General features: G+C 39.9%; 1 protein-coding gene across 4 annotated transcripts in view; it reads left to right on the top strand.

Annotated features, from left to right (window-relative positions):
- acap3a (ArfGAP with coiled-coil, ankyrin repeat and PH domains 3a) overlaps window positions 1-25,703 on the top strand; it is a 52,260-nt gene that overhangs the window by 21,604 nt on the left and 4,953 nt on the right. The window contains exons 2-24 of one of the 4 annotated variants that reach the window (XM_058410238.1): window positions 861-918; window positions 3,997-4,116; window positions 4,347-4,400; window positions 7,231-7,289; window positions 8,669-8,852; window positions 9,086-9,130; window positions 9,338-9,433; window positions 9,733-9,807; window positions 10,045-10,056; window positions 14,702-14,814; window positions 14,966-15,017; window positions 15,824-15,924; window positions 16,016-16,127; window positions 16,319-16,527; window positions 17,387-17,456; window positions 18,137-18,231; window positions 18,331-18,539; window positions 18,627-18,730; window positions 19,200-19,299; window positions 19,756-19,976; window positions 20,083-20,192; window positions 20,279-20,389; window positions 21,816-21,958. In XM_058410238.1, coding sequence (XP_058266221.1) covers window positions 861-918; window positions 3,997-4,116; window positions 4,347-4,400; window positions 7,231-7,289; window positions 8,669-8,852; window positions 9,086-9,130; window positions 9,338-9,433; window positions 9,733-9,807; window positions 10,045-10,056; window positions 14,702-14,814; window positions 14,966-15,017; window positions 15,824-15,924; window positions 16,016-16,127; window positions 16,319-16,527; window positions 17,387-17,456; window positions 18,137-18,231; window positions 18,331-18,539; window positions 18,627-18,730; window positions 19,200-19,299; window positions 19,756-19,976; window positions 20,083-20,192; window positions 20,279-20,389; window positions 21,816-21,958 — 2,453 coding nt within the window. The remainder of the gene's footprint in view (window positions 1-860; window positions 919-3,996; window positions 4,117-4,346; window positions 4,401-7,230; window positions 7,290-8,668; window positions 8,853-9,085; window positions 9,131-9,337; window positions 9,434-9,732; window positions 9,808-10,044; window positions 10,057-14,701; window positions 14,815-14,965; window positions 15,018-15,823; window positions 15,925-16,015; window positions 16,128-16,318; window positions 16,528-17,386; window positions 17,457-18,136; window positions 18,232-18,330; window positions 18,540-18,626; window positions 18,731-19,199; window positions 19,300-19,755; window positions 19,977-20,082; window positions 20,193-20,278; window positions 20,390-21,815; window positions 21,959-25,703) is intronic. The other 3 variants (XM_058410239.1, XM_058410240.1, XM_058410241.1) reach the window with 3 other exon arrangements.

Here is a 25,703-nt window from a genome sequence, read left to right as displayed (position 1 = left end):
TTTATCACTGCAGTCAAGAAAAGTTGATAATGTTAACAAACAATATTATCACCTAGTCCATGTACTAAGCCTTATATAGATATTCACAGATCAGAAAAGTAGCTGGAGAAGCATGGCATTATGGGTAATCTCCACACACTTATCTCTCTCTCTCTCTCTCTCTCTCTCTCAAAGCAAAGACTCAAATATTATTGTCAGAGAGAGCCGAGATGATCCACGCCAACTCGTTCTCAGAGTCATTTGCCAGCACAGGGTGGGTGAGTGCGATTAAAGGTCACTGTGGCTCATAATCAAATCCATCGGAGTCCTTTGTTTAGTGTTTCAAGCTGAACAGTACATTTCAGTTTGTCTTGCAAATAGTATGCTTCGAGACCAGGTGAAATTGCTCCTTTTTGTGGTGAACGAATCATTTTCAGCTAGAAAGAGATTTACGAAGGCATCACGTCCTCCTCCCGGTCTCATGCTGTCTCGGGTGATGCGAAGCTCCATCTGATCCAATCAGCAAACACGCGGGCGTTTTACTGAAAATAACTTCAGCACCTTAGCAACACTGACAGCACGTTCCCGAGGTTTAGGACATTTGGACGGTTTTATATTTCACAAGAACACAGCGTCACTGCTGCGATTTCTCTTTAACAATTACGTCATTATCACAAGTTCACGCTGACTGATCAGCCGTCATAAGGCTCCAAATCGCACCCTTGGACTGCGTATGACAAACACAGAGCGAGGAAGGAAGCCACAAGGAGAGAAAGTCTGATTTAGACTTATGGGTAGAAGTGATTATCTTTCAGGAGTGTTGGTATTGTCAGGATGCTGAAGTGTTTTTCTGGAGCTTTATTTTGTCTTATGTTTTTCAGGGCGAACATCGATGAGGTGGAGACCGAAGTGGTGGAGATTGAGGCGAAGCTAGACAAGGTGAGACGTGCTAATGCAGGGGAATGAAATAAAGCATCAACAATTACATTACGTTCTTCAGATTGCATTATAAAGCAGTGTAACATGAGGACGACTCAGTGTATCACTTATCTTTCTAACACCCTTCCTCTGCTTATGCTCTGGATGTATTTTTACATGCTGAGAGGCTTCATGCTCATTAAAGGGAGCATCTGTGATTAAATCTGAAGTTCTTCACATGTTCTTGCATAAAACATTTGATCAGAGGGAAAAAAAACTCTGATCTCAGTCACACTCATGCTCATTGATGGAAGAATAAAACATGATGTGGACCACTTGCTTTCCCAGGACAAAGGAGGTGTGTCTTTAATACAAATGTATCACACTGGTCCCTGCTCACTATCTAGTGCACTTTTTTGTAGGCTGAAAGTATAACAGGGGATATTCAGTGTGCTCTTGAAATCCCATAATGCACTGGTCGGAGTGAATGATGCACCCAAGCAGGTGGAAAATACCCATAATAAAGCAAAATACCCATAATAAATTTTTAAAAAATAATAATAATGAAATAAATTGTGTATTATTGCATAATTAATTGTTTTTAAATCTAAAATAAATAAAAAAAACATAGTTACTATAGATTGTAGGAAATATTTTTATTTAATTTATTTTATATTATTTTGCATTTTATGTTTTGGGTTTTAAAATATTTTTAAAATACTTTGAGAAACGTGTTTTTTATTTTATGTCATAAATAAAATGGAATATTTAGAAATATATTTTATAATTAGAAATTTAGAAATATATTTTCAAAGTTTTACGCTTAAGCATATTGTTTTTTAATTAGTAATAATTGGAAACAAAAATAGTATTAAATACTTTTATAACACTGACACTTTAAAAACATCAGAAATATTGATTATAATGTATAATTCATTTGGAATATTTTAAAAATTATTTTTAACATTTACCAATGATTTATTTTAATTTTTTTTATATTGTAAGGGATCTTTTTTATGGTTATTTCAATATGCAAATTCTCGAAAAAAAAGAGTATTTAAAGAATATGGTAAAGAAATAGTTTAAATCGACTATATCGACTTAAATAAACACAATTATTGGTAGGAATTTTTTTATTTTTTTTGCTAATTGAATATGCCGTTTTTAATAGGAAAAATATTTTGGCAATATCGTGTATTCTGTTGTATTTTATATAGAAATATTTGAAACATTTCGAGAAATTTGAAAACATTTTATAATGTGTTTAATTGATGGATTATTGCGAAACATTTTATATCATTAAAAGTTTTATTCTATATGTTCCGATCTTTCACATCAATGTTATTGTTAAATATGCGAGAGCGTCATCGAGCTTCGGTTCTGGAGTCGGGACTCCATTCCTTCATTCCTGCGGTTGTGTTTTGCCTCATAAACAGATCACCAGCGCAGTGTCTGATGCATGTGTGGTTTTATTTATGATCGTACCTACAGTCTGGAGAGGGATGTGTCCATTAGAGCAGAGTAAGTGCTGGTGCGGTGTCTGAAATCACTCCAACAGATGCTGCACCGATGCCTCTGAGGTCACTGGTCCATCTGTTCCTCATGACCTTGAGTGACGGCTGTCAATTCCCATTACTCCGCCCCTTCCTCCTTTTCCTGTCATCAGCTCAGGTTATTATCAAGGTGGACATGATTGAGCCTGACATGTCACATGTTGTACTTAAATTAGTAGCCTTTAACATACAGTTCAAGAACATGTTCGACGTCTCATCTCTGTTTGTCATCACTGATAAGGATGTTGCGTGATTGGACGGAAATTAAACTTAATCTGTTTGTAAATATTTTCGCCTAAGCACGTCACTGCTCAGTTCTCAATTCTGATTGGTCAGAAGTTATCGATTGGGTTTAGCTGTAACTCAGAACACGGAGAAACTCTTCGAGAACTCTAGAGACTCTTCCATTAAATACTGCAAGGTTTTCGTGCAGTGACGGGAGCTGATTAAAAAGAGAGCGGAGAGCACAGAGAGCGAGGGAGGAAGAGCAGAAGAACAAATGAAAGAGAATAAAGCAAAACAAAAGCGATCAAACGGCTGCTTCTGGAGGCCACAGCTCAAGCTCCAGAGCCTCGTGACTGCCTGCTGGTACAGTCTCACACATGGAGGCCACCTGAGAATGTCTCGCACTCTCTCTCTCTCTCTCACTCTCACACACACACACACACATACAGGACCCGGGGTGATAATTGAGGGCTTAAAACAAACTTGAAACCACATGAGAGGGCTGTGTGTGAATCAGAGGCTCAGTGGTGTGCAGGGAAAAGTGGCAAATTGTTCTTCTGCTCTTTATGTGGGAATCTAATAGAAACCTAAACCAGAGCATTTACTCTGTAGAGGAAACTACACCTGTCGTGTGTGTGTGTGTGTCTGGGGCAGGGGGGGATTGGGGTCTGTTTTACACTTTCAATATGTTCTCTACAGTATTCTTCCATTTAATCGTCTCAATTGCAGGGTTTTAATAAAGGACTCACATCAGGGCCAGAACACTGCAGTAGAAGTTGATAAATGGGGAAGATGATTTTAGCTGAAAGTTCAGTATGTAAATGTTACACAGTGTGAGCTCTGTCACTCTCTCTCAATCTGTCTCACTCTTTCTCTCACACGCTCTCTGTCTCTCTCTCTTTTGTTTTAATTCTTTCTTACTCACTCACACACATACACTCACCCACTTTCATGCTTTTTTCTCTCTCTCTCTTTCTGTGACACACGCACACACATTCTCTCTCTCTCTCTCTCTCTCTCTCTCTCACACACACACACATACACTCACTCACTCTCTCTCTCTCTCTCTCTCTCTGTCACACACACACACACACACACATACATACACTCACTCACTCTCTCTCTCTCTCTCTCTCTCTCTCGCTCACACACACATACACTTACTTACTCTCTCTCTCTCTCTCTCTGTCACACACACACACACATACATACACTCACTCACTCTCTCTCTCTCTCTCTCTCTCGCTCACACACACATACACTTACTCACTTACTCTCTCTCTCTCTGTCTCTCTCTCTCTCTTTTTCCATTTCTCTGTAGTTGGTGAAGTTATGCAGTGGGATGATAGAAGCCGGGAAGGCGTATGTCAGCGCAAACAAACTTTTCGTCAACGGTATCCGAGACCTATCTCAGCAGTGCAAGAAAGATGAAATGATATCAGTAAGTGTGTGTGTGTGTGTGTGTGTGTGTGTGAACACACTAGATTGGATATAGATTTTTTTATGGTTTCTACTGTATGAAAAATGTAAATATTGAGTTTAATGTCCATGTGTAAATTGTATAAAGTAGTGTAGTGTGTAGTCGGTAATATGATGATGATGATGATGATAATGATGATGATGTTTTTTGGGGTGGTGATGTTTCTTTCTGTTCTTTTTGTTTGCTCACAGGAATGTCTGGAGAAGTGTGGCGAGAGTCTGCAGGAGATCGTAAACTACCACATGGTACGTTAAGGTTTGGTTTTGAAGATCGTAAAAAGTTAGACAGTTAGATCCGAAAAACTGAAAAGAGCCTGGCTTTAACACTAATCAATCCCAGAATCCTTCAGGAAAAGACCTTTTTCAGTTGTTCTAAATGACTAAAGCTTCCCAGAATGCGTCATGATATTACTGTAAGTTGTGTAAAACAGGATGTGCAGCTCAGTTAGTGTGAGCTTTAAACCCAGGGAGGATGAGTGATCGAATGAGTGAATATCACGGAGCTCAGTCTGTAGATGAACCTTCTAGAAAGATCCGCGCATTAAACTCTTGAATTGAGTCAATACCTTTTAACACTGTGGCTCTTCCGTGGGGGTCAGCGGTCATGAAGCTCAAAGCATCGTCACAAATGAGGTTAATGGCCGAGGTCAGTGCACCCGGAGAAGCACATGCCCTCGCTCGACCCTGCTTCTGCCACAATTCACACAATATGGTGAGGAGACAAAGGAACGTCAGCTAGAGAGATGTCTATACATCCAGCAATTCCAGTGGAGCAGATGAACAGTGCACGTTTTTTTGTTTCGCAAGACAGCGCAATATGAAACAATTAATATATTGTACTATTAAGTGCTGTCTGCCCTCTTCTGCATACACAACTCCACAGATGCCCATGATTGGCTAATATCAGTGTGATGGATGGTGGGAGAAAGAATATACCAGCATTCCCACCCAAAGAGCTCCGTGATTTTCCTCTCGACTTCAGTCATGGAAGGTTTTGTCAACATCTGGATGCGAATGCACATCCTCCTGAAGATTACTCCACGCTAGAACATGCGTACGCTTCTGTTATTGGAACTAGCGCACGCAGACTTTCCTGATCTGTCCACTCACTACAGATGGGATGAGAGGAAGGAAGGAAACCGAGAGAGCTGCAGCATGACGTCTGAAAGGGCAGATGAAAGGGTGAAGGATAAGTGAAACGGTGGAGAGTTCACTCAGGGATTCATGTCATAAAACGTTTCCTGAAAAATATTTGCTCACAACTGCGGGATTCCATCAGCAGCGGAGAACTGTTTTCTGAGCTTGTGTTATTTTTCCTCTTAGTAGCACTTAATCTCAGGGAACGATGCAGTGGCGCTTTAGCCCTTTAGTCTGACTAGCACTGGGGAGTTGGTTCCTGGCCACGCCCCCTAACTCCTCCCATTACTCTGGAACTTTAATTCTAACTTTTATCTCTACATTGGATTTCTCATGAATATGATACGATTAATATCATTTTAAGGAGCTTTTACTGCCCATGATAGTTTTCAGCTCTAAACGCATCCAAAATATCTCAGTTGAATCATATTTAAAGTGTTTCAGAGCGGACGCTTTCCCTCTGACGTGTAAAATGCGTGTTTAACTGCACTCAGGATTGACATGATGAGAGGAACACAAGCATGTTGAGAAGTTTTATTCTTCTGCCTCAATTGGCCTGTTAGGGGCCTGTAGGAGTTTATGAGGTAGTAAAATGTTAAAGAGCCTTCTGCTAAAGTGACCACCTTGAGAGCTACAGCTCACGCAGACTCAGAGCGTTTTACAGCCTGCAACAGTGTCGCATTTCTACCTGCATTCTTCTTATCATAAGCTGGAAACATTGTGAATCTGAGACGTTGTACTGTGAGTCTGTGTGCTGCATCATCCACAATATTCAGCACACACCTCTGCTCACTCTCTCTCTCTCTCACTTTCTATCTCCATGGCAGACCTGTATCCTCATTATCATCACCCCCCCCCCCCCCCCCCCTGTCTGTCTTTCTCTCTCTGTGTGGCAGACCTGTATCCTCTCTCTCTCTCTCTCTCTCTCTGTGGCAGACCTGTATCCTCATCATCATCCCCCCCCCCCTCTCTCTGTCTGTCTTTCTAACTCCATGGCAGATCTATATCCTCATCATCATCCTCTTGCTCGCTCTATCTCTCTCTCTCCCTCACTCACTTTCTATCTCCATGGCAGACCTGTATCCTCATCATCACCCCCCCCCCTCTGTCTGTCTTTCTCTCTCTCTCTGTGTGGCAGACCTGTATCCTCTCTCTCTCTCTCTCTCTCTCTCTGTGGCAGACCTGTATCCTCTCTCTCTCTTTCTCCATGGCAGACCTGTATCCCCTCATCCTCTCTCTCTCTCTCCCTCACTCACTTTCTATCTCCATGGCAGACCTGTATCCCCTCATCATCTCCTCTCTTTCTCTCTCTCTCTCCATGGCAGACCTGTACCCCCTCATCCTCTCTCTCTCTCTCTCTCTCTCTCTCTCCCTCACTCACTTTCTATCTCCATGGCAGACCTGTATCCCCTCATCATCTCCTCTCTCTCTCTCTCTCTCTCAACTCACTTTCTATCTCCATATCAGAACTGTATCCTCATCATCATCCCCTCTCTCTCTCTCTCTCTCTCTCTCTCTCTCTCTCTCTGTGGCAGACCTGTAACCTCTCTCTCTCTCTCACTCCTGCTCTCTCTCTCTCTCTCTCTCTCTCCATTCTTCATCTATTATTATCAGGCTTTGTTTGCACCAGCTGTGCCTTTCACTCTCATTTTCCAGCCCTCCCTGTCCGACTGACCTATTTTGTCTGCAGTTAGCGCAGCGTGGCAGCGCTGATCAGCAGAAAGCTCCTCACACTGCGTGCACAGCTGAATATGAATGAGTGAGCGCAGGATCACAGAGTGCTGCATGTGGGTAGGAGGGGATTCTCACACGTGTGTGACAGGGAAAACAGTCTAGGATCGCCCTCTGCTGGTGAACAACACACCCGTACGTGTGTGGGGGGGTGACACTGGAGTGGCTTTTGAAATGAAACATTGTGTACTGTCACTCTGTGTTTCAGATCCTGTTCGATCAGGCACAGAGGTCCGTGAAACAGCAGCTGCACAATTTTGTCAAAGAGTAAGTACTGAAGTATGTGTGCATTTTGGACATGCTCTAATCACATCTGAAAAAGATCTACGATAACTCCGTTCCGACAGGCCATCATAATAAAATATCAGAACACTCTTATTATTTATGATGTAATAACACCAACAATCAAGACATGGCACCTTTTAATGATGTAATAACCACTATCATAAGATAATTTGGCTCATATTGAACACATTTTTTCCAAACACTTTTTAATGAGTCACTAATGTCTATACTAAGGTAATTTTGCGCTTATTTATTATGATGTAATAACACCTTTCTGAACATGACCGGCTCTCATACCGTTAATATTCAGTAACACCTACCTCAACATAATTGGATATTTTATGATGTAATAACACCTACCTCAACATGATTGGATATTTTATGATGTAATAACACCTACCTCAACATGATTGGATATTTTATGATGTAATAACACCTACCTCAACATGATTGGATATTTTATGATGTAATAACACCTACCTCAACATGATTGGATATTTTATGATGTAATAACACCTACCTCAACATGATTGGATATTTTATGATGTAATAACACCTACCTCAACATGATTGGATATTTTATGATGTAATAACACCTACTCAAACATGATTGGATATTTTATGATGTAATAACACCTACCTCAACATGATTGGATATTTTATGATGTAATAACACCTACTCAAACATGATTGGATATTTTATGATGTAATAACACATAGCCACCTCTCAGATTTTGTACAAGAAAATCACCTGCTTTTCTCACATTTAATACTAGCTTCTGTTTAGTAACTAAGGTTTTGTAGGTCTACTGATTCCCAGAACAATACAGAAATACACGTGGCATTGCGCCAATCAGCTTTCAGATGAATTCATTTAACCAAGCTGAGAAGATTCTTCTTTTGTTCACATCATTAGCACTTATCATAGGATTTGTATATCTTATTACATCTGGCAACGTTGGGGAAGATACTGATTCATTCTAGACTCAAACAAGCCTCAGTAGGAAGCTTCCTTGATGTCAGATGTACTGCTGCAGGCTAGAGCCATGAATGAGCATAGTGCAATGTGGAGGAAATGAGAGAGACCTGGGTTTCGCACACACACACACACACACACATATTGCTGACATTTAGCTCAGGAAGACTGAGACATTCTGTAATCAGGCATTATACTGTTCCAGATTTAAAATGCACACACACACACTCTCTCTCTATCTCACACACACACACACACTGAGTGCAGACTACTCATGCATGAACTTTCTAAAAATGACGTTCTTGAAGCCTGGCTTGTAGCTTTGTTTATCTATTTAACTTCACATCACTTATTGTGATTGTGTGTGTGTGTGTGTGTGTATCAGGGATGTGCGGAAGTTTAAGGAAACGAAAAAGCACTTTGATAAGGTGCGTGAGGACCTGGAGATCGCTCAGGTGAAGAACGCTCAGGCGCCGAGGAACAAGCCGCACGAGGTCGAGGAGGCCACCGGCACCCTCAACATCACTCGCAAGTGCTACCGTCATCTAGCACTGGACTATGTTCTGCAGGTAACACACACACATTATTGACCCTTTCCTGCATTTGAAATCTTAAAGTTACATCTTTGACACTGGTGTTTAGACAGTGGAGACTACATCCATAAATAATAAATAAACGTCTCGTGTGTTATATTACAGCAAGCTGCTCAGCAAAGCACATTTCTCCATATCCAACATATAGAATAAAATAAATCAGTACAGCATGAATGCACTGAACAACTTTTCTATTGTCTCCTCCGTAGATCAACGTCCTTCAGGCTAAGAAGAAATTCGAGATCCTAGACGCGGTAAGTTCATCAAAATCAAATTACGCTGTGATCTTTGCTGAACATGAATTCCAGGCCGGATTAATCTGCTTTGTGCTGCTGTTATCCGTACCTTGCTCTCCGTACGCATTATATTGTTCATGCATGTATCTGACCTCGATGTGTTTTATTTCAGACTGAACTTTCATTTCTTTGGCTTATTTCGTCCTCTTCCTCTCTTCTCTGCAGATGCTGTCGTATATGCATGCCCAGTACTCACTCTTTCAGCAGGGCTTCAATCTGCTCGATGAACTCGACCCCTACATGAAGAAGCTGGCAGCAGAGGTGACATACAGCCACATACGTCCTCTATCAGTCTCACCGGTTTTATGATTTTTAAGACTTGAGGAGATTTGATAAGCCTGTGAGGGTTAAATGTAAGCAGGAGGTAAGGGAGGTATTAGTCTGAGAAACAACTCGACATGATGCTACCATCAGCATGCTTCAGAGTTACCATTTTGGGAAGGTCATTGAATAAGGTTTCTTCTGATATAGTAATGGAGGTGTGGGGGAATAAAGGAAGAATGAGTGTTAAGAATGGTTCTTATGTTTGTGTGTGTTTTGTTTTTATTTGTAATTTGTAGCTGGACCAGCTGGTGATCGATTCAGCGATGGAGAAAAGAGACATGGAGCACAAACACGCTACGATACAACAGCGGGTATGCGTGACACACGTCTATGCTATCTGGGGTTTAAAATGATTTTTCAGTAATGTATGTGTTTGATGATTTGTGTGGAATTGGAAATTGTTTAGTACAGTTTAATTCATTTTCTCCTCAGAATTTGAGTCTCTGGGATGTGAACATCATGCTAAATCATATATATATCTAACATATATTTTCTTTTATATTTCCCTTCCCATTTGCAACTGTCCTGAAATGATCTACACCTCACAGACTCTTCTACAGGTCAGTTTTTATCTTGATGTAGCATTTATCATTTGTCACATATACATTACTGCACAGTGAAATTCTTTCCTCACATATCCTCTCCTTGGGGGTTGGGGTCAGAGCAAAGGGTCAGCCATGATGCAGCACCCCTGGTGCAGGGTGGGTCAAGGGCCGTGCTCAAGGGCCCAATGGTGACAGCTTGGCGGTGCTGGGGCTTGAACCCTGATCTTCCGGTCAACACCTCAGAGCCTTAACCACTTGAGTCAGTCTTATATTCTGACTTCTAGGGCACTGAGTAACCTTCAGAGATAAAGATGTAACCTAAAGATTTACTAAATAAGTACTTTACGGATTATTTTTTTAGCCCTATCTTCTTGTACTTAGATGTCAGTGTCATTTGTTTTTTTTCAAGAAGAAATTCAAGAAGAGACAAAACCATACATTTCCTAGTTATATATGCTTAAGCCAGGTAGCACGGTGGCTTAGCGGTTAGCTCTGTTGCCTTACAGCAAGAAGGTCCTGAGTTTGAATCCCAGGTTTGTACAGGCTTTTCTCCTGCTTGCGTGGGTACTGTGGTATGTGTGTGGTTGTCTGTCTATATGTACCCCTGGACAGCCCAATGTGCTCTGAGACCCCCGTGCCCCTAATCAGGAATAAACATGGGTACAGGAAATGGATATATTTAAACCTTTATATTTTCTACAATTGCCATGGCAATCATCTGGATTTCGTGCTTTTCCTCAACAACTAATATGCATAAACCTTATTCAAAATGATTTGCTTATTGCTGATGCTCAGATTTCACTTTGCTCCTTTCTAAAATTAATGTAGATTATTCACGTTATTCTACACCGTGTTGTTGTCCACTAACACATGAGGATAAATTGTGTTGTCTAACCTCAATATAAATGTAACACCTGTGAGGTTTCCTTATGTCTCTAATGCTGTCACATTATTTCTGCTCAGTGGCTCCTTCCTCTTGTGGGTGTTGAGGGTAGCCCAAAATATCTCTCTGCATATGCCTGAAAAAAGTTTGGCTGCTTTCAGCTTCCATTCGATCGCTGGTCGATTTCTGCTCCAAATAGCAGCTTATTATAGAGTATGAGAATCGGCTGAAGCTTGAATCTGTGAGATTAGTTGATCTCGTAGACTAAAAATCTACTCATAAATTCTTCTGTTTGATCAGTAATCGATCGCAAAAGAACACAGAGCCTCTAGAGCTCAGAAAAGTACTATATTATACGTATTAGTAGATAAACAAAAGTGTTTTTTTCTTTTTGATTTTTTGCACCAAATATCCACGACAGATTACATTTCTGCAGCACTACAGCTCCGTCTTTTGGCTCAGTTTAGCATCACACACTAAAAAAAATAATCCTGCCACCCAGAATACACAGCAGGTTTGATTCATTTACTGCGGTCAAGTTGATCCATACCGAGTCTCACTGCACTCGAGTTCACTTAGAAGTGGACAAAGGTCACTGTGATCATATGGTTATTTTCTTCCTTACCCGAGGGTTTTTTTCAAATGAACTAAACACTGCATGCGTGTGTCCGATGGCTCTCTAGACACTTGTTTATAATCTGCTTGTAATCACTGGTTCATGGCAGAGGTCAGTACTGGGTGAAGCCCCTGCTTTTGAAAGGTTTTTAAAGCACAGCATGCACTGGGGGCTTTTTTTTTTTTTCTTCAGTAAAGCTTTTAGTCCATGAGTGCACAGGAAGTGAAATGAGGACAGCGTGTAGCTGCAGGACCTCGAGTTTAGCACTACCGTGCAGAGGTTCAGCTAACTCGTAAATCACTTAGCATCAACTCCAAATAAGCAAATATGTTAATTAGGAACATATTTAATGTAGTGTGTAAAAAAAACGAATACAGAACACAAGTCAAAACAAGCCCTAATACAGGTTCGAATATGTTTGGCTATGGTTCACCTCCAGCAGCTCCTACATTTTTTATGTAATATTAAATGTCCTTTCTTTGCTCTGGAGTACACCTTGGGTTTTAAAAATTAATGTCTCTCATAGTTCAGTCAGATTGCGGCTGTATAAAGCACACACACACCTATCAGGAACACACACACACACACTCACCTGAAGGGTCAAAGACCTACCAGTCTGCAGCAGAGATGATTCTCCATATGTAATATAATATATAATCAAAATAAAAGTAAACTATTATTAGTAGTAGTAACAACTATTATTATTATTATTATTATTATTATTATTATTATTATTAACAACAACAACAACAATAATAATAATAATAATAACAATAATAATAATAATAAATTAAATAAATAAAAAAGTAAAAAAGCTTTAACAACTATTATTATTATTTGTTGTTGTTGTTAATAATAATAATATTAATAATAATAATAGTTGTTAAAGCTTTTTACTTTTTTATTTTTTATTTTATTATTATTAACAACAACAATAATAATATTAATAATAATAAAATAAAAGTAATGAAAAATTAAAAAGTAAAAAGCTTTAATAACAATTATTTATTGTATTATTATTAACAACAACAACAACAATAATAATAATAATAAAAAGAAATTTTAAAAAGTAAAAAAGCTTTGACTTCTATTATTTATTTATTTATTTATTTATTTATTTATTTATTTATTTATTTATTTATTAATATATAGTTATATATATATATATTTTATATTATTTATAAACGTATAATCCTTTTTTATTATTATTATTTATGGATATAATCCGGGTTTTTCCCCTTTTAGCGGAAGAACATTGGTTTAATCCCAAATTACATCTTGTGTCCTATATAAGCGCACTACCTACTTTATTGAATAATGTGTTTGTAAAGAGTGTGCAGTGTGCTCTATGTTCCCTGTTCACTATGTGTGGGGTTTTGGGTATTTCGCCTCTCTCCATGGTCGAATTACGGCGCGCACGAGAGCGTGGCATCCTCTGCGCATGCGCGACACGGGTCTCGCCCGTTCAGAGGTGCGCGCGGTGGCGCACTGAGCCAGCGACAACTTCATGTCCAAAGTGACGGATGTTTACTTCAAATGTCTTTCAATAAGTTATTAAATAATTATGTTGGAATACCTTAAAAGCGTAAAGCTGAAGATTTTCGGCAGGTTGGACATCACGCTGGTCGGTAAACTTAATTCTAACGAAATTTACTTTAAAAGTAGTAAGATAAGTGTAAATGCAAGAGATTTTTAGGCTGTTTGTGTTCCAGTGGGGAAAAAAAAAAAAAAAAAAAAAAAAAATATATATATATATATATATATATATAATATTATTTTTTATTATTATATTATATTATTATTATATATATATAATATAATATATTTTTTAGAATTTTTATTATTATTATTATTATTATTATTATTATTATTATTTATATAAGTAACTTTGTTATTTTTTGTTTTTTTATTTCGATTTTCCACCAGACTAAAATCATTAAAATGTTTAAAATGTGTAATAATTATAAGAACTCAATTACTACTACTACTGCTAATAATAATAATAATAATAATAATAATAATGGTGGGTTTAACCAGCTAGCTATCCTTTCACAGACCCAACTTTGAGAAGCACTTCTTTTAGAGAGATTTTGAGAAACATTTTGCTTGTGTCTTGCTCATGTGTCGATCTTGATAAAGGTATTGTTTCTCAAACTCCTTCACTCGTATTGCGTAATGAGTTATACTGTACACACGCTTTTACTACCATTTAGAAAGTCATATAGAAAGGAATTGCTACAGTCTGCTGTATTGTTGACAAGGTGAGTGAAACGTTTGCTCTGAAGCACTAATGAGACTTGGCTTTATGTGAATAGAGCAGAATGTTTGCATAGTCAGCCTGGTGTAGTCTAGGAAAAAGGGGGAAAAATAAGAATCTCATAGTAACCTCAAAACAGATTTCTTTTAGTGTTGTTTCTTTATTCCTTGAAATGAACTCTAATGTTCGGATACTGAATATAGTGTATAGATATCGGTTTGTTTATGTCATATGATTATATTTATGTCAAGAGTATTCAGTTTAAGGAATCTCCTACTGACTCTCACTGTGACTCATTTAAATGCCAGGGAGAAGATCTCACCAAACATCACATGGGTGTCACTACAGTGACAGTCCTGCAGTTTGTTTATTCTGGTCTAAAGTTGTTTTTCTTTCCTTCTCTTCAGCAACAAAGCCATTCTGTTCATGGCGAGATGCACTATATGACCAAAAGTATGTGGGCACGTGACCATCACACTGATATGTGTCTCTTTGCCAAACTGTTCTCACAAAATAATGAATGAAGCAAATAATTGTCCTGAATGTCTTAGTATGCTGTAGCGTTGTCCATATAGTGTGTTTCACTTTCTTATGTAGAGTGATTGGTTGCATCTCTTAAGGCCTGTCTAGACAATTCTGTGCATTTAAAGGCGTTTAAGAGACCTGTGAAATTCCTCAGATGTCACTGAGGTCAAATATTGCATCAGGTTTGGAAAGAGGCAGGTATCAGAGACACTGAGTGTGACGTGAGCAGAAATAACAAAGAGGCTAAAAGTCAGTGACTGAAATTATGATCGGCAAAGATGGAGCAGGAAACTGCAAATACAGTCTTAAAAGAAATCGTTCACAAAGATGATCTTTGTAACTGTTTTTATTCAACGAATCTTCTCTGTCTTTTAATCAGGACTTTGCCTACGATGACCCGAAGGTGGAGTTCAACGTGGACGCCCCCAACGGAGTGGTTATGGAGGGCTACCTGTTCAAACGAGCCAGTAATGCCTTCAAAACATGGAACAGGTGAGAACAGGAAATGAATTACATAGCCTGGAAAATAGCTACAATCTACAGGAAATGACAATGCCAGATACGACCCTCCGGTCTGCATTTGACTCATCCATAGAGTTTGTAAGTAATGACCGATATCTGTGTTATTTGTGTGTCTCCTCAGGCGGTGGTTCTCCATCCAGAACAGTCAGCTTGTGTATCAGAAGAAGCTGAAGGCAAGTGTTCCTCATCCTCATTATCCTCGTTCAGACACATGCAGTCAGTCAGAGAGATTACTCTCTCTCTCTCTCTCTCTCTCTCTCTGTCTCTCACTCACACACACACATACTCACACACACACACACACACACACACACACTCACACACACTTCTTTTAAAGTGAGAGAAGCAGCCACAGTGCCACCGTCATGTAGATCTAAAATGTCTCAGAGTCAGTGAGGCTTTGTTCACTCCAGTAAACATCATGCTGCTTTTTAAAGCAATATCACAGTTTTATAATAAACTGTAATGTTATCAAACACTTCATGTATCTGTAATAAAACAGTATATGACTATAATGTTTTCTACAGTGCAGTAGGTTCTTGTTTTCTTGTTTCTGTGCTAGATTACCATGTGATACTCAAGCCTGATAGCAAGGGAAAAGGAAAATTTAGGCATATTTCATGAGCTTATTAAGATAAATCCTTTGCCATGAAAACCATATTAAGCCAAAACGTTATGCCTGAAAAGGACTCAATATTTAAGGTGGGGGGGGTATTTATTATTCATATAGCATAGTGGTGGAGGTCGGTTTGGTGACATTACACAGCATACAGAGCAAGTTTTATACTTTGATATGCAGTAAACGCTTGTGAAAGAACGCTACTATACATCATATAGGAAGCACTGCACATAAATTGCATGCAAACATGAGACTGGGTTGTGTAAAAGAGGAGAATACATAAGGCATAATTGCTGCATTGTTGAGAGTGTTAGTGTTACATGCCTTCAGGGATTTCATCTCCTCTGTTTTGTCCTGTAGGACTCACTGACTGTGGTGGTAGAGGACCTGAGACTGTGTTCGGTTAAACCCTGTGAGGACATCGAGAGGAGGTTCTGCTTTGAAGTGGTGTCTCCTTCCAAGTGAGTCCTACTACATACTGAGTCAAACACTACAGACATTGTGTAGTGTCCTTACTGGTGTGATGATGATGATGATGGTGATGTGGTGCAGGAGCTGTATGCTGCAGGCTGAGTCAGAGAAGCTCCGACAGGCCTGGATCCAAGCAGTGCAGGCCAGCATTGCCTCGGCCTATAGAGAGAGTCCAGACAGCTATTACACTGAGGTTAACACATATACATGATATCCGCACATACACACTACGCTACTATGCTTCTTCAAGTTGACAAAAAATAGTTTTGTTAAGAGACTTTGAGAGTAAAACCAGTTCAATATCAAACATAAAATATTAATATGCAACAATATGCGTGGAACGTGTAGTTATATGATAAGACTTTGTATTATTTTCTCCTTCAGCGTCTGGACCGGACGGCGTCTCCCTCCACCAGCAGCATCGACTCGGCCAGTGAGCCGCGAGAGCGCAGTGTGAGAGCCGAGAGCGTATTGCAGAGGGTTCAGTGTGTGCCAGGCAACGACATGTGCTGCGACTGTGGCCAGGCCGATCCACGCTGGGCCAGTATCAACCTGGGCATCCTGCTGTGTATCGAGTGCTCCGGCATACACAGGTAACACACTCTGAGTAACACGGGTACAGTGGAAACAGATGGTTGTAATGATAAAGTGTGTGTGCTGTAAAGTATTAGCCTGCGTTTCACTCAGAAGCTATTTGTTAGAAGAATAGATCTAATATACACTCTGCCTCTGAGAAATAATAGCATCTGACACGTTTCTGTTCAATTTAAGCTTTAATACTGTCTGATTTGTACATAAGTGTCAAAACATCAGATCTTGTGTAATATAATGTAAAATCTTATGTAATATCAGTTCTTGAAGGATTTATTCCCCTGTTTTCTTTAAACTGTCCTTGGTTTTTTATAACAGCCCAGACAGATTATGCAGATCCCTTCAGTACTCTCCCCCTGTTTCAGACCACCTCGTGAATATTAATGTACCCTCCGGAGGCCGCTTTTCTCACGCCAAGGTCCAGGCAACCTTCTTCTTTTTCTCCATTTTAATTCTAACCGGGTTGCCTGGATACACAGCGACACACACTGATGTGAGAAAGGGTGGGCAGCTGCTCAGTTTCTCAGGAAAGCAGCTCTGTAATTTCAGCCTTCAAACTCTGTCCCGCTGCTCCGCTCAGAAACGCGTCTGAACTGGAGAGTGAAAGTTCCTTTCTGTGAGAGAAACGCGAGAGCCCGAGCTGCCCTTTTAATTCGGACAGGTTTTGTGTGAAAGAATGCCTGTGTGAAGAGTATAATTAGCATCTAAAGGTTTATGGCTGCCTCTTCTCTCTGTGTGATAACTATGTACAGTACAACACAACTGTCAGACGTGTGACAGACAGCTACTAATTTAACAGCAGGCTTTGACTTGCTCAGCTGTGATGTTGATGGTGTGTGTGTGTGTGTTTTCCTCATGCAGGAGTTTGGGGGTGCACTGCTCCAAAGTCCGCTCTCTCACCCTGGACTCCTGGGAACCTGAGCTGCTGAAGGTGTGTTGTTGTTTTGTTTTTTTTCTTAAAGCTACTTAATCCATCTCATCTACAGTCACACACTACACAGAAAAATGCACATAATTTCCACCACTAAATCAATTCAGTTAGACATATACTATAACGTATGGTCAAATGTTTGCGGACACCTGACCATCAACGCATGCAGTATATAGGCTTCACTCAAACAGTTGCAGTATACTGTATGATCCTTTAACATGACAATTAGACTTGACAGTAAACACAAGCTGCAACTAGAATGATTTCAGTAAAAGGTGTCAGAGCCGTAATGCATGTAAAAGTAATCGGAGATGACGGTGCAATGCTGTCGTGTAACAGTTAACACCAGAAACTCACTTTTTTTAGGAAAGGATCCTGTTGGCGTTTAAATTATTCAACATTTGATGTAAGATTAGCCCTGAACCGCAGGTGTGAGCCTCATTTATCAGCCTTTCACTACAATTACCCCGAGTATCCGATTACTGATTAGATTAAGGAGGGAATTCACCACGTCTCTGCAAAAGACAAACGGTTCTGCTTGGAATGGACAAATACTTCAGTAGAAATGATAAAAAAAAAAAAATAAAAGGATAAAGGTTGCGTAAAGCTACATGAGTTTCCTATTAGATGACTATGTTTGTGTAGTTATAACCCTTGGTTATGTGTGGCTTTGCCTGCAGTTGATGTGTGAGCTGGGTAACAGTGTTATAAACCACATCTATGAGGGAACGTGTGAGGAGCAGGGCATGAAGAAACCGGGAGCAAACAGCCCCAGGTGAAAGAGGAACCCACGCTTTACACTTTTACTCAAGCTTGTACATACTGGAGTTTCTTCATTTCTACTATTTTATTTTACCCACTGAACCCACTGCAGGCAAGAGAAGGAAGCGTGGATTCGAGCCAAATACGTGGAAAAGAAGTTCCTGAAGAAGATTGCGACAGCGGGAGCCCTGGCCAACAGCGAGAGAAAAACAGAGAGGCGGTGGGCTGCAAAAAAGTGCCGACGCCACAACAGCGCCACAACCGTGCCCAAGCACCGGCGGAAATACAGACAGGATCCCAGCTCGGGTTCCCTCTGCTCAGGTAACGCGTCTCACATTTAGTCATTTATATCTGATTGATGCCCAGACAGAGCCATTTCTTACATCCACGCTTCTTCTTGTCCATCAGCCACCAGCGCTTTGGAGAGAAAGTTCCGTCGAGATTCACTCTTCTGTCCTGATGAACTGGACTCGCTGTTCTCATACTTTGACACCAGCTCAGGGCCTCGCAGTAAGTGTTACAGCCCAAACAAGACGAAGAGGGAAAGATTATCCTGAGTATAGGCTTTCATAGCATTCTTCCATTCTTTCTATTAAAGAGAGTCCATGTGGTCCATTAGTGCAGCACGTCTCACTCTATAAGAGCTTATAATGCAGTCTCAGAAAAGACTGTAACCCTATATACAGACTTATTGCTTAGATGTGAGAGATAATCATACAGGTTAATGTAGGAAGCCTGGAAGAGGGGTTGCACATCAGAGGAATTGGATATTAAGGTGATAAGTAGTTAAGGATTGCTCTGTCCAGATCCCAATTTTTCTATTTTATATATCAGCTTATATAGAGTGTTCTGTGTTCGCTAAGAACGTGAAGAAATGTTACATATCTCAAACAATCATTCTCAAATGACACTGTCACCATGAATGGAAGTGTGAGTGCGGGTGTAAGCAAGTAACACGCCCGTGGTTTGGCGCTCTCTGGTCCTGCAGGTCTCAGCAGCGACAGTGGACTGGGCGGCAGCAGTGACGGCAGCACTGACGTCCTCCTGTTCGGCTCGGTGGTAGACAGCGTCACTGAGGAGGGTGAGAACACGAATGACTTACACACCACCATCCCTCTAACACCTTTACACACAGACTTACACACACTGAGGCTATTTCTGTGTAATATTGTTCACAGACCAAATAAATTTCCAAAAAACAATGACATGTATAGAGGAAAGGCATAACATATAGCTAAAGAGAAAGACAAACAGCATAAAAGTAACTACAGCTTCAACTGGAAAAGCTGCGACAAGTAATAATGGGAAACATCCAGTGCTTTTGTAAAAGTAGTTATCAGAGAGTTTGTTGTTTTGTTTAGTGCAAAATGTTCAATTACAAGTGTTCAATTACCAAAAGAAAGAGATAAAAGTTATTTGTGTGCTTGTGTAGAGTAAAGCTTAATTGAAAGTGAAAGTCCAATCCAGAAGATCACTGAGTAGATAAACAATCAGCCATCTGGTGTGTGTGTGTGTGTGTGTGTGTGTGTGAGAGTAGAGTGTGAAGTGTCAGAGGACTCAAGCGGTGAAGTGGAGCTGGAGCCGGAGGCGTCAGACCCGGAGGATGTACGTGAGCTGCATCCCGGTGCACTGCTCTATAAAGCCTGCCAGGCTCGTAATCTGCCCGTCATGGCTGAAGCGCTGGCTCACGGTGCCGACGTCAACTCCGTCAATGAGGAGGATGAGGGCAAGAGCCCGCTCATCCAGGCCGTGATCGGAGTGAGTCGCTCATTTTGTGAAATGCGTTTGTTAAACAGCTCTTGGTAGTGAATCCTAATTTTTTTTTTTTGGAGGAATTTGAAACGAGATGTTTTTTTCCTGATAGGGCTCTTTATTAGCTTGTGAGTTTCTGCTACAAAATGGGGCAGACGTCAACCAAAGAGACCTAAAAGGAAGAGGGCCATTACACCATGCTACGTATTTAGGGCACACAGGGTGTGTAAACACACACACACACACACACACGGTTCCAGAGTACACTGAGTCTGACTGTTCCCTGTTTTTGGTGTTGTATTTTACAGGCAGGTGTGTTTGTTCCTAAAACGTGGAGCCACACAGAACGATGGCGATGATGACGGTCAGGATCCTCTCAGTATAGCGGTTCAGGCCGCCAACGCCGACATCGTCACTCTGTGAGTGTCACTGAGCACACACACCTCGAGTTATTAATAATTGGGAATAGCGGAGATGCAGAATTTAAATGCAGACATTAAAATGGCTTCATGTTGCTTTCACTTCCTCACACACACTCTCTTTCACTACACTATCATAAGATACGATAAACAAACCCTCGTAACGTTATTACACTGCACTCGTGTAATTAGGCATTTCATTTTCCTACTCATTGCTAATGTTATTACTTTAAATTCAAAGTCTTAAGGCTTTCTTTACAGTTACACTTCTCAAGCAAACCCATTTTTGGAAAAGTGGCATTTGTGGTTCAGAGACATAACATAGTTACATAAGAATGTATTTTAAAAGTTAGAAGAACGCTACATTTTTCCCTGTTTGGTATCATCAAGGAATTTCTCATTTCTGTTACCTGTTTACAAATTAAATATTAAAAATAAGCAGATTAATAAAAAATGTGCAAGCATTAAACAGGAGCAAGAGGTTCAGTAACTATTGCACCTGGGTGGTCACACTTCTCCCCTGACCTCCATCCACACATGCAAGTGCTGGAAGCTCAAGAAGTTGACAAAGAAATTTCTCTGCATTCGAAATTTCAAGTTTCTGCCAATTTGTATCAAGTACAGATGTGTGGCCAGGAGAAGATAGACACATAACACACAACCTCTACAGAAAAGGAAAGATAGAGGAAGCCCTGTTATTAGCGGTGTTGCTTTATCCTGTTTTATACACTATATTGCCAAATGTTTTGGGACATCCGCCTTTACATGCACATGAATGTAATATGGAGTTGACCCGCCCTTTGCAGCTATGACCGCTTCAACTCTTCTGGGAAGGCTTTTCACAAGGTTTAAGAGTGTGTTTATGGGAATTTTTGACTATTCCACTAGAAGCTCATTTGTGAGGTCAGGCACTGATGTTGGATAAGAAGGTCTGGCTCACAGTCTCCACTCTAATTCATCCTAAAGATGTTCAAGCAGGACCTTGCTTTGTGAACTGGTGTGCAGTCATGTTGGAACAGGAAGGGGGTCATCCCCAAACTGTTCCCACAAAGTTGAGAGCAGGAAATTGTCCAAAATATCTTGGTATGCTGAAGCATTAAGAGTTCCTTTCACTGGAACTAAGGGGCCAAGAACAACCCCTGAAAAACAACACCTTCAATGATTTGGAGCGGTGTCATCAACATTAAAAGAGAAGCTGCCTGGTTTGCGATACAATGCAAATGCATAAAAAAAACACACACGCACAACACCTCAGTGTGTGATGTCATATCCGGGTGCTGCAGCAGTCTCCAAAAAAATAGTGTGACTGTACCTCAAGCACCACCCCTTCTCTGTTATGTTTCATCAGCCGCAGTGGTTGGGAAGAAGAGAGAGATGCATGAAAGTAATGTATTCTCTCTCTCTCTCTCTCTCTCTCTCTCTCCAGGCTGCGTCTGGCTCGGATGAACGAGGAGATGAGGGAGTCGGAGGGGCCGCTGGGACAACCAGGTCAATACCCAAGCAGCAGTCCTACAGAACAGCAGTACAAGAAATGCATCCAGGAGTTTATTTGCCTCAACATAGCTGAGTGTTAGATGCCCCTGTGTAGCATAGACTCTCTCTCTCTCTCTCTCTCTCTCTCTCTCTCTCTCTCTCTGCTAATCTCCTGCCTCACACACTTATCCCACAGCACATCTAAACAGCATGAGGGGCTTCTCACTGGGCAAAATGGGATCACAGAGCAACGTTCCATTTTTCTCATTTTTGCTGTGAAGTTTCGTTACTGCCCTTTCTGAGAAACAAGACACTCGTCAACCACACACTACCGAGACAAAAAATCTGACCTCCTGAACGTAAAGATCGGGAGGTTTCCAAACAAACTATAAAAACAAACTGTAAACACATGTATGATATAATAAGGCTGTGTCTAAGACTTTGCTGCTGTTAAATTTTGTTAAGGAATATTATTAGAAAAGTCTCGATCAGCTCCCGGGAATTGAAGAGCTCTGATTAGAGCATGACCAAAATTTATGTTTAATACAGGAAACAGGGTTCGGCTTGTGCTGATGTCGTGGCTTCTTGGGTATTTCTTGAATACCTTCCACCAATCAGCACAAATTATATCACATGTCATCATGACCGTTAATTCATGATGAACAAAACATCACTCATTATTATTATTGTTCTTATTATTATTATATCATGGGGTGCTGTTGGATAGAGTGGAAGTCTAACCTTGAGCTAAAGACTAACACTATGGGACCAGTTTCTCAGCCTAAGCCTTCTAACTGCTTCTTGCTGCTCAACTTTCTCTACTAATCTCTTCTTCAAAGAAAAGCTTGTGTCTTTAAAAGAGATAAGCGTAAGATTAGATAGAACTTTATTAATCCCGAAGGAAACTCTTTTCTGTCTCTGAGTCTTTAAAGCCCTGAAACACTGACATGGCTGTCAGCTGTAGCTTGTTAGCACTAGCATGAGCATGTCGAATTGCTCACTTCATAAAAGAGAAGTTTAGTGTTTTAAAGCAACCGCACAGCTAACAAGTGCCAGGAAACAATTTTAAGTCAAGTTGGTCTCTCGTCCTGTGTTGCCAGATTGGACTGAATATTTCCAGCCCAACTACAGCTTAAATACCAGCCCAAAATGCATACTGTGATAACTAATACAATAACAAACAGAAAACGGTTTATTGAAAATGGGTTATTGCAAAGGACACTATTTAGACACACACACACTACGTTATCGACCTGTGTACATTTTGTTTAATGATCAAAAATGACATCAGAATTTTATAGCAGAATAATAGTGTATAAAGATGTTTAGCTTATTATAGGGACTTAATGCAGAGAATCTTTGCAGAACTGATGAGAACGTCTCTTGAAACGTTATAGAACAGGCCGCTCTCCCATTCTTTTTCTGTAGGACTTTCTATATTTACCACATTTTGGCATGATGATGATAAAAACACTTACAGCTTTGCTAATAACTTTGTGATATTGGCTTAAAAACGAGTAGAACGATTACAACATCCCGCTAATCATGACTGAAGTCTGACTGGACAGGACTCTTCTGAACCTTATTGGCTAAACTGAATCATAATGTTAAAACGTCAACATTGCATATTATATTTTACTGTAAAGTTCCTTTGAATGGAAATTTAGTAAAATATCATGTTTATAGTCAAAAACTAAAACCCACCAGTTGTATTAATCAGCCCAAATTTTATCAACACGGCCAATGCATTTTTTCCCGGTTAGACGTGACCAAAAGGAGCCCAGTTGGGCGGGAACCTACCCAATCTGGCAACACTGATCTCGTCACTTGGGAGGATTTGTCCTTACACAAATCGCTGCTTTGTGTGAGGTAACTAGGGAGAAAGTGATGACTTGATTACTTGTTTCTTCCGAGTTTTATTTTACTATAAAAATTTCTCAATTTACGTTCAACGAAATAGTGAAAATGGTAGCTGTGCTACTTCCAAACCACATCATAAGACATAAATAGTATATTAAAATAGCACAACACTGTAGGTACTGATACTGTACTGTTTTGACATACTGTTTAGTCAATCTGGACACCGCCTTTTTCCTTAATATTGAGTTTTTCAGCTAGTTTTCTTAGTTTGTTTGTTTACAAACTGAATTTTTCAAATTACACACAAACTTTACTGTAAAAAATGTTCTGGTTTCGAGAGTTATTTCCTCTCCCATGTGCCCCGTGTGCAGCGTCTCCCCTGTGACAGGACGTGAATTTTGCTTCTCTTGGTAGTCGTTATTGATTGTGTCAGGGTTTTACAGTCTCATATTTTATTGTTTTCGAAATCTTTTCTAGACTGAACAAACCTTAAGACACTCAAGGCAGCTGTTCTTGATTCTCCTGAGGCATTGAGGTAGCTTTTCTAACGTTTTTAAACGCACTCAAGGATCGGGCCATTAGGGGGACGCGATATCCGCTCTACCAAAATGCATGAATCGTGGGGACGTGGGCTTGATATAAATAACTGTGATGTATTATATATCCTAAATACTAAAACGTCTTTGTCAAGACCTGAATGAACTGGTTAATTATGTAGAGCTAAAAAGGAAGTATTATGCACTTTTTTTAGAAGAAAAAAAAATAGAAGTAAACGATAAACCTTTGTTTGTTTGTTTTTTGGATGCCAGCTTCAGCTAAGAAACGCTTGGAGTAGGATTTTCTTCTCACGTGCTGCCCAGAGCGATGGTGCAATGATGAAATTTAAATGGAGATAATCAGTATTTTTTGTATCGTTTTATCGAAAACAGTGAAGATAGTATTTTTTTAACTTCGTCGTTAGATGTTAAAGCGGAAAAAGAAAACTTCACCGAACTGCCAAATGCACTTCATTTCCAAAAAAAAAAGAAAAAACATCCATAACTCATCACTAGACAGACGATTAGCCAAATATCAGACAGGATCAAAACATTTAGAACTGTGTATCTAGTGTACTGTATGTTTTAGCTGCATTTATCTGGGGTGTAAAATGAGAAATCTGATGCTGTTTAATTGATCGGTTGAATTATTTATTTATACCTGCATGGGTTACTGTCACCCCTTTTGCTTTAACCTTCACTGTATCTGATTGTACGTGTATGAAGATTTGTTTACTTACGCAAGGTTAAACCTTCACCGTCTGTGGTGTTTGAACTAAAAACCATCTTTTTAAAGCAGCAGTTTGTAACCTTTACAGTCCAAGTCTATTGCATGGAAATATTTCCTCTTCAAGATTATACAATTATTATTATTATTCAAGGTATAGAAACACTTTTTAAACTTTACACACCGCATCTTTAACTCGGCCTTCCGACATTCGTGTATCTATCCAACATACATAATTGTTGTAAAGTGTCATTTTATTCTAAGAAATTCAGGACAAATTCAGAATGCCTGGATAGTTCACACGGTGGTTATGTAATCACCTCAGGGATGGAAACAGTTCACACCCGATTTTCCCTTTAAATTATTTTTATATATATTTATATATATAATTGGTGGAATTGATTCTCGTTTTTAGTTTCACATCAAACTCTGATAACCAGAAATTGTGCTTTCAATCGAATCTAGCGCTCAACGTTCAATCAAAGACCACAGACGCATTTCTGGGAAAAAAAAGGGATTTTTTTTTTTTCTGAATAGTTTTTCAAGCCCATTAGACACAGGACTGAGTGTAATGGAATGTAGTCTGTTACCGAAACCTGAACTTTGACCCCCTTGCTTTAGCCTTATATGCTGTTTTCCTACATCAGAAGACCAGAGTTTTGCACGCTTCTTTTTAAAGACCAATGGTGAGCTTGCTCTTGTCTCTCTGACCAGTGAA

This window comes from Hemibagrus wyckioides, linkage group LG15 (genome assembly GCF_019097595.1).
Source record: "Hemibagrus wyckioides isolate EC202008001 linkage group LG15, SWU_Hwy_1.0, whole genome shotgun sequence".
NCBI lineage: Eukaryota > Metazoa > Chordata > Actinopteri > Siluriformes > Bagridae > Hemibagrus > Hemibagrus wyckioides.
This window is presented reverse-complemented; position numbering and strand designations above follow the sequence as displayed.